This window comes from Dendrobates tinctorius, unplaced genomic scaffold (genome assembly GCF_039654945.1).
Source record: "Dendrobates tinctorius isolate UK_male_01 unplaced genomic scaffold, ASM3965494v1 ptg000011l, whole genome shotgun sequence".
Classification (NCBI taxonomy): domain Eukaryota; kingdom Metazoa; phylum Chordata; class Amphibia; order Anura; family Dendrobatidae; genus Dendrobates; species Dendrobates tinctorius.
The window spans coordinates 115,030,384-115,043,391 of record NW_027361679.1 but is presented as its reverse complement, the minus strand read 5'-3'; the positions used below and the strand labels follow the sequence as shown (position 1 = coordinate 115,043,391).

Below are 13,008 nucleotides of genomic sequence, written 5' to 3'. Positions count from 1 at the left end.
ACCAGGGGATTCTAGATATACCTTGTAATTAACCACATCCTCTATTCAGTGTGTGGTGTATAAACTGAGGAGATGATGGGGAAAATACACATCATATGTATATTCACCTGCCCAGGTGTGATAACATTCAGAAGTCAGGATGTGTTATTTTGGGCGTCCTCACTTCAGCATGACACCAGGCCTGGGGATTGTAGAAGTTGTATAAACTTTATTATCTCTCCAGTCTGCGTTCATACTAAAGCCACAATGGTGATCCTACAAATAATATTTATATTCACAAGGTCAGGTGTCATAAAGAGTGAAGGATGCTAGTGCATCCCAAAATTACTATTTGTAACATCAGGCCAGGTGATACAAATATTAGTTGTATTATCTCCACCATCGCTGCAATATGAATTATTGAACACAGACTGGAGAGATGATGAAGGTCATACAACTTGTGTGTATGTATAGTCACCTGGTCAGGAGTACTAGTAAATTCATGATGCACAAAACACAGCATCATGAATTCACTGGCACACCTGGGCAGTTGATTATTGTATTGGAGTGTATAAAAACAGAGTGCACTCGGTACAGGTATCAAATCAAGTTTTTTATTAACAAACTTGCAAGAAAACATTTTTACACCATTTGATCTTGCCATTCCACACATCCTACATAAATAATAGATAAAGTAGGCCGCAAATTGGTCCCTCATTTGGCCAACTTCAACGGATGAACGGAGAGGGTGCTGAGTGAATTCAGGCAATGGGTTTGGAACTGCATCATCGAGTTCAAAGTTTGGGTGCTCTTTAGCCATCACAAAATTATGAAGAACCACACATGCCTTCACCACCTCATCCACTGTTTCCAGTTTCAGATTAATGGCTGTGCCGAGAATGCGCCATCGGGAGTTAAGAATACCAAAGGCACACTCTACAGTTCTTCGTGCCCTGGTCAGTCTGTAATTAAAGATTTTTTTGTTGTGGTCCAACTCCGGCTGGAGTAGGGTTTCAGCAGGTTTTGGCGCATTTGAAAGGCCTCAACCCCAACCATTACAAATGGCTGTGGCAGACCTTTGGTGTGGGGAAGAGGCCGTGCATGGGGAAATTAAAATGGTTGCCATACAACCTCCGGCCCATGTCCGAGTTCTTAAAAGCCTGGGAGTCATTCCCACGGCCAAATGACCCAATGTTCACTGCAACAAACACACAGTCTGCATCCGCAATGGCCATGAGTACTGTAGAAAAGTACTTTTTGTAGTTATAGTACTCAGAGCCTGTTCTTTGGGGTTTGATTATCTGGATGTGTTTCCCATGCACCGCCCCCAAACAGTTTGGGAAATTGCAGACTGTCCAGAATTTTTCTGCTATATCAATCCACTTTTCTGCGGTGGGCAGGGGCATAAATTCGGGACAGAGAATGTCCCGCAAAGCAGGTGTCCGCAACTATTCCCGACAAGGTGGATATTTCAATCCGGTACTGGAAGTGGAGTGAAGAGAGGGTCTTCTCCAGTAGCCAGGAATCTGCGAAACCGAGAAAGATCAAAAATTAATATTTATGTATAAGGTTTTTGAAAACAATGTAATAAAAAATAAAAATTAGTACATGGCATAACAATAATTATGCAGGCTTTTGTTTACTACATGGCAGAACAATAATTCTGCAGGCTTGAGAATAGTACATGGCAGAACAACGAAAATTATGCAGGCATTGGTTTTTAAATATTACGTACCGTAATGTGACCAGGAGCCGTTCCTCAGGAGGAATCGCACGACAGAGCTGTGTGTCCTGTCTCCGGATGAATTCTTGAACACGAGCAAGCAAATCCCTGAAGCTTTCTTGGGACATCCGGGTATAGTCAGTAAATTTCTCCTAAATTTTGCCTGGAGCTCACTGTAGAGGGTGTGGTACGCTCCACGGCTCTCCCGTTCAATAATCGGATGTATCCACAAATGCCGCCGCTGCAGTCTTCGCTGTCTCTCTCTCTCTCCCTTTCTTGCTGGCAAGCAAATGCAAAAGCCTGAGCCAGAGCGATGTCCAGATCCAAGTTGAAGTGAAAACTCTTCCAGTGCAGATCCATGTTGACAAAGGAAAAAGCAAGCAAATCTGAAGAATTCAGCTGTAAACAGGGTATATATAAAGAATTCCCATGACACACGCCCACTGATGTTCCATTGGTGTAGTTTGTTTCAAGAATTTAGCAAGGATTTTCATCCTGTGAAATGTGACACCTAGACAATGCATGCGCATAAAAAATGCAAACGCATGAAAACATATACAAACGCTGTGTTTTTTTGTCGTCATACGCACGCTGATGCGTTAAAAAATCACAGCGCTTACAAGTGTTTTTGGCATGCGTTTTATGTGCACACGAAATGCTGCGCAAAACGGCGCAAATGTGAAACTAAAGTGAAATTCTCTCTGCCTACAGTGAATAGTAGTGGGAGCTTCCTGTATAGGCCTCATATGTGATAAACAAATAGTATGTAGATAACAAATACCATATTTGCTGGTTAATTCAGCTCAAGTCACTTTACAGAATATCAATTTCATAATACAGTGGGATTATTTGCAATGCTCATTTTAACTGTGATGATGGTGCTAATATTGTAATATTGTAAAGATTTACAACTCCATGGGATTGTCCTACAAACTCGCAAACTCGTAATACATAACATAACACCAAGTGGTTGGTAGATCATTGGCCAAGTCAAAAAATTCCCTCTTTGATTAGTTAGAATAATTACAGAACGTCTATGTTTAGTTAATGTGGCTCAAAAAGAAAATTATTAGAAAACACATGTAATGGGCAATGACAAAGGCTTTAACTTGTATGTACAATATAAAACTGAAGCAGACAACTGAACAGCTCTTTATGTTTGGAAACTTCAAATCCGGATATGAAATGTGCTGTTGGAACAAAAAAAAATAACTCAAATTAATCATTTTAGAATTCATATTACAAAGTCAGTACTTAGGCTTTATACACAATACAATGATAGGTATTCAAAGAAATTACAACTAGGGATAAGTGAACTCGAACTGTAAAGCGTCCAGTACCGAACTCCGAACACAGAGTTTTTCCTGTAAGGCTGGAGTCACACACAACGCACAAAGGTTTCTTCACCATGGCTCCATTCCAGTGTAGAACCGATTTTATTTGCATGTAAGCATCCGTTTGACATCCATCTGGTGAGATCTCTCGCAGACTTGCAAAATGGACATCTAATGGAGCCCTATGACAGGTTTTCAAACACAAAGGAAAGAATAGATATAGACACATAGAATACATATATATATATTTATATATATACAGTGGGGAAAAAAAGTATTTAGTCAGTCAGCAATAGTGCAAGTTCCACCACTTAAAAAGATGAGAGGCGTCTGTAATTTACATCATAGGTAGACCTCAACTATGGGAGACAAACTGAGAAAAAAAAATCCAGAAAATCACATTGTCTGTTTTTTTTTTTCATTTTATTTGCATATTATGGTGGAAAATAAGTATTTGGTCAGAAACAAAATTTCATCTCAATACTTTGTGATATATCCTTTGTTGGCAATGACAGAGGTCAAACGTTTTCTGTAAGTCTTCACAAGGTTGCCACACACTGTTGTTGGTATGTTGGCCCATTCCTCCATGCAGATCTCCTCTAGAGCAGTGATGTTTTTGGCTTTTCGCTTGGCAACACGGACTTTCAACTCCCTCCAAAGGTTTTCTATAGGGTTGAGATCTGGAGACTGGCTAGGCCACTCAAGGACCTTGAAATGCTTCTTACGAAGCCACTCCTTCGTTGCCCTGGCGGTGTGCTTTGGATCATTGTCATGTTGAAAGACCCAGCCACGTTTCATCTTCAATGCCCTTGCTGATGGAAGGAGGTTTGCACTCAAAATCTCACGATACATGGCCCCATTCATTCTTTCATGTACCCGGATCAGTCGTCCTGGCCCCTTTGCAGAGAAACAGCCCCAAAGCATGATGTTTCCACCACCATGCTTTACAGTAGGTATGGTGTTTGATGGATGCAACTCAGTATTCTTTTTCCTCCAAACACGACAAGTTGTGTTTCTACCAAACAGTTCCAGTTTGGTTTCATCAGACCATAGGACATTCTCCCAAAACTCCTCTGGATCATCCAAATGCTCTCTAGCAAACTTCAGACGGGCCCGGACATGTACAGGCTTAAGCAGTGGGACACGTCTGGCACTGCAGGATCTGAGTCCATGGTGGCGTAGTGTGTTACTTATGGTAGGCCTTGTTACATTGGTCCCAGCTCTCTGCAGTTCATTCACTAGGTCCCCCCGCGTGGTTCTGGGATTTTTGCTCACCGTTCTTGTGATCATTCTGACCCCACGGGGTGCGATTTTGCGTGGAGCACCAGATCGAGGGAGATTATCAGTGGTCTTGTATGTCTTCCATTTTCTAATTATTGCTCCCACAGTTGATTTCTTCACTCCAAGCTGGTTGGCTATTTCAGATTCAGTCTTCCCAGCCTGGTGCAGGGCTACAATTTTGTTTCTGGTGTCCTTTGACAGCTTCACCATAGTGGAGTTTGGAGTCAGACTGTTTGAGGGTGTGCACAGGTGTCTTTTTATACTGATAACAAGTTTAAACAGGTGCCATTACTACAGGTAATGAGTGGAGGAAAGAGGAGACTCTTAAAGAAGAAGTTACAGGTCTGTGAGAGCCAGAAATCTTGATTGCTTGTTTCTGACCAAATACTTATTTTCCACCATAATATGCAAATAAAATGAAAAAAAAACAGACAATGTGATTTTCTGGATTTTTTTTTCTCAGTTTGTCTCCCATAGTTGAGGTCTACCTATGATGTAAATTACAGACGCCTCTCATCTTTTTAAGTGGTAGAACTTGCACTATTGCTGACTGACTAAATACTTTTTTTCCCCACTGTATATTTATAATTCATGCAGTTCTTCATAGCAGAATAGCCACTGAAACATTTGCCGGCTTCTGTAAAATCATTCCCCTACCCGACATGAAATGACACATGGTTTACATACAGTTAACCATTTCATTTCATGTTTTTTTTTATGTCTATCACTAGTAATTAGATGAGGGTTTTTGTGTAAAATTTTGGAGTTGTAGGTGTTAATTTAAGGGGTTAATTCGTTGTAAAAAATTGCGGGGACTCCCTGCAGCCTCAGTGACGTCAGCGGAATTCCCCGCCATTTTTTACAACGAATTAACCCCTTAAATTAACACCTACAACTCCAAAATTTTACACAAAAACCCTCATCTAATTACTAGTGATAGACATAAAAAAAAAAATGAAATGAAATGGTTAACTATATGTAAATCATGTGTCATTTCATGTCGGGTAGGGGAATGAATTTACAGAAGCCGGCAAATTCTATTCTGCTATGAAGAACTGCATGAATTATATATATATATTGTATTCTATGTGTCTATATCTATTCTTTCGTTTCTTTATTTAACCAGTCAGTGTGATTTTACTGTATTGCTAAATGAATTGCCGGCTTTTTCTAAAGGACACCGGGTGCGATTTTATCGCAACTCACGTATCTGGTCCGTTTGTAATCCGATTTTTTATCGCCCCCATAGACTTGCATTGGCGAGTCCGATCCAAGAATCGGTGACAATCGCAGCATGCTGTGATTGTCTCGGTCCGAGGAAACGTTCAGAAAAAAAAAAATTCGGATGATGGGAGCTGCCCCATAGAATAACATTGGGACGAATGCAATGCGATTTTTTTATCGCATTGCATTCGTCCGATTTAATCGCTAGCGTGACTCCGGCCTAAGTCTGTTTACTGTTCGGGTTTGGTGCTGAATAAAGTTTGTTGAAAAGCTACAGTGCAGCCAATCAACAAGCTTTTAGGCTGGAGCCATCACAGCTATGCCAATACGTGACCCGGCCTGTATAAAAGCTGAATGATGGGTGGCGCTGCCATTGTGCTCTCATTAGCATGGGACAGTGTAAAATAAATAAATTATTAAAAAACGACTTTTTAAATAATCAGCTAAGGGAAAGCAGACAGCTGTGAGCTGGTCTTATGCTGAGCAGGGGACAATATCCATGGACCTTCCCAGCTTATTAATATCAGCCTCTAGCTTTGCCTTTGCTAGTTATTAAAAATGGGGGGATAAAAAAATGATGTGGTGTCCCCCGTATTTTTAGTAACCAGTTGAGGCAAAGAAGACAGCTGTAAGCTGATATTAATATGTTGGGAAGGTCCATGGATATTGGCCCCTTCCGAGCCTAAAAAGACCAGCCATCAGCTGTCTCAGAAATGGCACATCAATTAAATGTGCCAATTCTGGCGTTTATCCTCAGCTCTTTCCAATTGTCCTGGTGCAGGGGAAATCGGGATAATAGTTTTTGGGGTTGATGTCAGCTGTGTAATGTCAGCTGGCATCAAGCCCAGGAGTTAGTAATGGAGAGGCATCTATCAGACATCAATATTACTAACTCTGTATTTAAAAATAAAAAGTCACACACACAGGAAAAAAGCTTATTTGAATAAGGACACCCCCCACACTCTCCTTGGTTTAACCATTTATTGTTAAAAAAGAACCCCCCACAGCTCTGACATAATCCATTGTGGTTCCCACGACTTCCAGCGATTCTCTCCAGCAACCTATGGAGCATCGTTCTGAGAACAACGCTTCATAGTTTTAGTTGCAGTTATGTCTCACGGACGATGACAATAGAAACGTGTGTGTCAGCATAATAAGACCAGCTCACAGCTGTTTGCTTTCCCTTAGATGGTTATTAAAATAGGTGGGACCCCCAATGTAATTTTCTTCATTTATTTATTAACAAGTCCAATAATCTACACAGTTAAGGCACTGCTCCACTTCTCCACTTGGACCCATGCCTCCCGATTGAAGATTATTATTTTTTATATTTTTTTATTCTGTGCTATTTTAAGTCATTTCCCTAACCACATTTGTTTGCAGGGCAATTGTCTCGCACTAACCCGTATTTTGCTTCCTTTTGCAGCACCCTAGCCAGTACTACGACCATTTAGCAGTCATTTTACAGCACCAAAGTTCATGTCCGCATTGGCTTATATGGAGTTTGGGTTCGGGTCAAGTTCTGGTACCCGGACCAAACTTTGGACTAAGGTTCAGCCGAACCAGAGAAACCTGAACTTCCACTGATCCGCTGATCCCTATTTACAATGAATACACATATATCCTACTTACGTAATGGGGAAGATCGGGTTTGTAATGTGCTTGTGGCAACAAACTTAACTGCAAACTATGCCATGTTGCCATCAAAAACATTAACAGAACAGAACATATTGCAAACGTGAACAAAGCCTAGGGGCAAATATTTATAATGTTGTAGCTGTTTTACATCGTCTACGTCAGTTTGATAATCATGAATATGTAACACATGGAAAAATAAAATACATTAACATGCTTTTTAATTGTTAATCTTTACAAGTCTCCAGCTTGTTTCTAAAAGTATTATTCTCATACATACTTCCCCCTACACAAACAACAACAGCATTATTAAAATATGAATGTAACATATGCAGTCAATACTATTTGCTATACATTGTCCTAGGTGTTTATGGTGCTAACTTGACTCTTCCATTCCCCATCTTGGACATTGCAATTATAACCCTCTCATTACACAATTATCCTACTATACCCTATTCGTTATTAAAAGTAAGTATGTTTAAAAATTGTTTCTGGCTGATTCACATTGCGATTTTATCCTCATGGTTCATTCCATGTGTTCACTGGGTCAGTTTCTAATACAGTACCTTGAAAAAAGTATTCATACCCCGTGAACTTTTCCACATTTTTCACGTTACACCCACAAAATTAAAATTATTTTATTGGGATTTTATGTGACATACAGTTGAAACCAGAAGTTTATATACACTATATAAAAAGACACACGTGCATGTTTTTCTTAATATCTGACATTAAATCAGAATAAACCTTTCCATTTTTGGTCAATCAGGATTACCATAATTATACATATTTGCCAAATGCCAGAGTAATGATAGAGAAAGTGTTTTAAGGCATTTTTTTTTTACATACTACAAAGTCAAAAGTTTACATACATTTCATTAGTATTTGGCACCATTGCCCTTAAACTGAACGACTTGGGTCAAACATTTTGGTCAAGCTTCTCACACTAGTTGGTCGGAATTTGGGCCGATTACTCCTGACAAAACAGGTGTAGCTGATCCAGATTTGTAGGTCGCCTTGCTTGCACCGGCCTTTCCAGCTTTGCTTAATAAATTTTCAATAGGATTGAGATCAGGGCTTTGTGATGGCCACTCCAAAACATTGACTTTGTTATCCTTAATTCACTTTGTTAGCATTTTGGCTGTATGCTTTAGGTTATTGTCCAATTGGAAGACCCATTTTCTTAGTGTATGTAAACTTTTAGTTTCAACTATACCAACACAAAGTAGCAAGTATGTGTGAAGTGTAAAGGAAATTACAAAATTTTTAATTACTTCAAAAATATATAAATCTGAGAATTGTGAGGTGCATTTGTATTCAGCCCCTCTGAGTCAATACTGTATAGGACCACCTTTCGCTGCAATTACTGCTGAAAGTCTTTTGGAGTTTGTCTCTACCAGCTTTATACAGCTAGAGGCTGAAATTTTTGCCCATTTTACATTGCACACTCACTCTAGCTCAGTGAGATTGCATGGAGGCGTCTGTGAACAGCAATTTTAAAGTCTTGCCACAGATTCTTAATGAGATTTAGGTCTGGACTATGACTGGGTTATTCAATCTCATGAATATGCTTTAAACAATTCCATTGTAGCTCTGGCAGTATGTTTAGCGTCGTTAATCTGCTGGAAGGTAAACCTACTCCCCAGTCTCAAGTCTTTTGCAACCTCTAAGCACTTATTTACACTTCAGCATTTGGTGAATAATTTGCACCAGTATTTGGATGCTAAAACCAGGAGTGGAATTTACAGAGAAAAACTATAATTGAATGATTTACACCTGTTTTGTGTTTTGGAACCACACATGGTTTAGGCATACAAATGCTGATCAAAATACTGATGTGTGAATAAAGTCTAACAGGCATCCTCCAGAACTGGCTCTATTTAGCTCCATCCATCTTCCCATCAACTTTGACAAGCTTTCCTGTTTGTGCTGAAGAAAAGTATCCACACAGCATGATGCTGCCACCACCATGTTTGGTGGGTATGGTGTTTTCATGGTGATGTGCAGTGTTAGTTTTCCACAACTCATAGCATTTAGCATATAGTCCAAAAAGTTCTATTTTGGTCTCATGTGACAAGAGCACATTCTTCCACATGATAGCTTTGCACCTTACATGGCTTTTTGCAAATGGGACGTCATATGGCTTACTTTCAGAAAGGCCAGATTTGTAGAGTATACAACTAAAAGTTGTCCTGTGGACAGATTCTCCCACCTAAGCAGCTCCTCCAGAGTGAATATAGTCCTCTTGGCTGTTACTTTAACCCCTTTACCCCCAAGGGTGGTTTGCACATTCATGACCAGGCAATTTTTACAATTCTGACCGCTGTCCCTTTATGAGGTAATAACTCTGAAACGCTTCCATGGATCCCGGTGATTCTGACAATGTTTTCTCGTGACATATTGTACTTCATGTTAGTGGTAAAATTTCATTCATATAACTTGCATTTATTTGTGAAAAAAACGGAAATTTGGCGAAAATTTTGAAAATTTTGCAATTTTCCAACTTTGAATTTTTATGCCCTTAAATCACAGAGATACGGCACACAAAAAACTTGATAAGTAACATTTCCCACATGTTTACTTTATATCAGCACAATTTTGGAACCAAAATTTTTTTTTGTTAGGAAGTTATAAGGGTTAAAAGTTGACCAGCGATTTCTCATTTTTACAGCACCATTTTATTTTTACGGACCACATCACATTTGAAGCCACTTTGAGGGGTCTATATGATAGAAAATAACCAAAAGTGACACCATTCTAAAAACTGCACCCCTCAAGGTGCTCAAAACCACATTCAAGACGTTTATTAACCCTTCAGGTGCTTCACAGGAATTTTTTGAATATTTAAAAAAACTGAACATTTAACTTTTTTTCACAAAAAAAATATTTCAGGTTCAATTTTTTTTATTTTACCAAGGGTAAAAGGAGAAATTGGACTGGAAAAGTTATTGTGCAATTTGTCCTGAGTATGCTGATACCTGATATGTGGGGGGGAACCACTGTTTCAGCGCATGGCAGAGCTCAGAAGGGAAGGAGCGCCGTTTGACTTTTTCAATGCAAAATTGGCCGGAATTGAGATCGAACACCATGTCGCGTTGGAAAGCCCCTAATGTACCTAAACAGTGGAAACCCCCAACAAGTGACCCCATTTTGGAAACTACACCCCCCAAGGAACTTATCTAGATGTTTGGTGAGAACTTTGAACCCCCAAGGGCTTCACAGAAGTTTATAATGTACAGCCGTACAATTATAAAATCATATTTTTTCCACAAAAATGATCTTTTCACCCTCAATTCTTACTTTCCCAAGGGTAACAGGACCCTAAAAGTTATTGTGCAATTTGTCCTGAGTACGCTGATACTCCATATGTGGGGGTAAACCACTATTTGGGCGCATGGCAAAGCTCGGAAGGGAAGCAGCGCCATTTAACTTTTTTGGCTGGACTTGCGATCGGACACCATGTCTCGTTTGGAAAGCCCCTGATGTACCTAAACAGTGGAATCCCCCCACAAGTGACCCCATTTTGGAAACTAGACCCCCTAAGGAACTTATCTAGGTGTGTGGTGAGCACTTTGAACCCCCAAGGGCTTCACAGAAGTTTATAATGCCCGGGCGTGAAAATAAAAAAAATCGTATTTTTTCCACAAACATGATCATTTAGTCCCCAATTTTTTTATTTTCCCAAGGATACCAGGAGAAAATGGACCCCAAAAGTTGTTGTCCAATTTGTCCTGAGTACACTGATACCCCAAATGTGGGAGAAAACTACTGTATGGGCACACGTCGGGGCTCGAAAGGGAAGTAGTAACGTTTTGGAATGCAGACTTTGATGGAATGGTCTGCGGGTGTCATGTTGCCTTTGGAGAGCCCCTGATGTACCTAAACAGTGGAAACCCCCCACAAATGACACCATTTTGGAAACTAGACCCCCTAAGGAACTTATCTAGATGTGTGGTGAGCACTTTGAACCCCCAAGGGTTTCACAGAAGTTTATAACGCCCGGGCGTGAAAATAAAAAAAATATTTTTTTCCCACAAAAATGATATTTTTGCCCCCAATTTTTTATTTTCCTAAGGGTAACAGGAGAAATAGGACCCCAAAAGTTGTTTTGCAATTTGTCCTGAGTAGGCTGATACCCCGTATGTGGGGGTAAAACACTGTTTGGGCACATGGCAGAGCTTGGAAGGGAAAGAGCACCATTTGACTTTTTCAACGCAGAATTGGCTGGAATTGAGATCAGACGCCATGTTGCATTTGGAGAGCCCCTGATGTGCCCAAACAGTGGAAACCCCCCAATTCTAACTCCAACCCTAACCCCAACACACCCCTAACCCTAATCTCAGCCCTAACCTAGCCCTAACCCTAGCCCGAATGGGAAAATGGAAATAAATACATTTTTTTAATTTTATTATTTTTCCCTAACTAAGGGGGAGATAACGGGGGGTTTGATTTACTATTTATGGCGGGTTTTTATATTTGGCAGCTGTCACATGCTAAAAGACGCTTTTTATTGTAAAAATAGTTTTTGCATCACCACATATTGAGAGCTATAATTTTTCTGTATTTTGACCCACTGAGTCATGTGAGGTCTTATTTTTTGCGGGACGAGTTGACATTTTTATTGGTATCATGATTGGGCACGTCACATTTTTTGATCGCTTTTTATTCCGATTTATAGGACGCAGAATGAACAAAAACCAGCATTTCATGAATTTCTTTTGGGGGGTGCGTTTACACCGTTCCGCGTGCGGTAAAATTGATAAAGTGGTTTTATTCTTCGGGTCAGTACGGTTACAGCGATACCTCATTTATGTCATTTTTTATGTTTTGGGGCTTTTATGCAATAAAAACTTATATAAAAAATAATTATTTTTGCATCACTTTATTCTGTGAGCTATAACTTTTGTAATTTTCCTCTGATGATGCTGTGTGGTGGCTCGTTTTTTGCGGGACAAGATGACGTTTTCAGCGGTACCATGGATATTTATATGTGTCTTTTTGATCACGCGTTATGGCACTTTTTGTTCGGCGGTATGATAAATTATTTTTTGCTTTTTTTTTTTAAGGGGTTCGCTAAAGGGGTTAACTAATGGGACAGTTTTATAGGGCTGGTCGTTACGGACGCGGCGATGCCAACTATGTGTACTTTTATTGTTTTTTTTTTATTTCCAAAAAATGAATTTATTAGGGAATATTTTTTTTTTAAATTTTATTTAGCGATTTTATTATTTTTACACTTTTTTTTTTTTTTTTTTTAACTTAATTAGGTTCTCCCATGGGGGACATCACTGTCCTGTGACAGATCGCTGATCTGTCACATCACAGATCACTGTGACAGATCAGCAATCTGTCGCAGGCAGTGTGCAGATTTCCTCCTTGCCTGTGCTTTGCAGGCACTGAGGAAGCCAGCTCCCTGCAGGCCCCCGAGGGTCCCCGTCACTATTTTGGATCTGGGGACCTGCAGGGAAAGAGCCCCCCGCAGCAGCGCTGCACATTGCGCTGCTGTGGGGGGCTCAGGGAAGCACGGAGGGAGCCCCCTCCCTGCCGATGCTTCCCTTTAACCCCCGGTACACCGCGATCGTGATTGATCGCGGTGTGCAAGGGGTTAATGTGTCGGGGGCGGTCCATGACTGCCCCTGACACATAGTGCCGGGTGTCAGCTGTGATAATCAGCTGACACCCGGCCGCGATCAGCGGCGCTCACCACGTGGGCGCCGCTGATCGCGCTAGACGTACTATCCCGTCCATGGGCATAGGGGTCGGGTCCCATGGACGGGATAGTACGTCTGATGTCAGAAAGGGGTTAATTTAATTAGTGCTCTTCTTGCTTGG

At 40.5% G+C, this 13,008-nt stretch overlaps 1 protein-coding gene across 1 annotated transcript in view; it reads right to left on the bottom strand.

Moving 5' to 3' along the window:
- Positions 1–2,119: 2,119 nt before the first annotated feature.
- CIB3 (calcium and integrin binding family member 3) overlaps positions 2,120–13,008 on the bottom strand; it is a 78,509-nt gene continuing 67,620 nt past the window's right edge. The window contains exon 5 of the mRNA XM_073546431.1: positions 2,120–2,892. Coding sequence (XP_073402532.1) covers positions 2,871–2,892 — 22 coding nt within the window. The 3' untranslated portion in view covers positions 2,120–2,870. The remainder of the gene's footprint in view (positions 2,893–13,008) is intronic.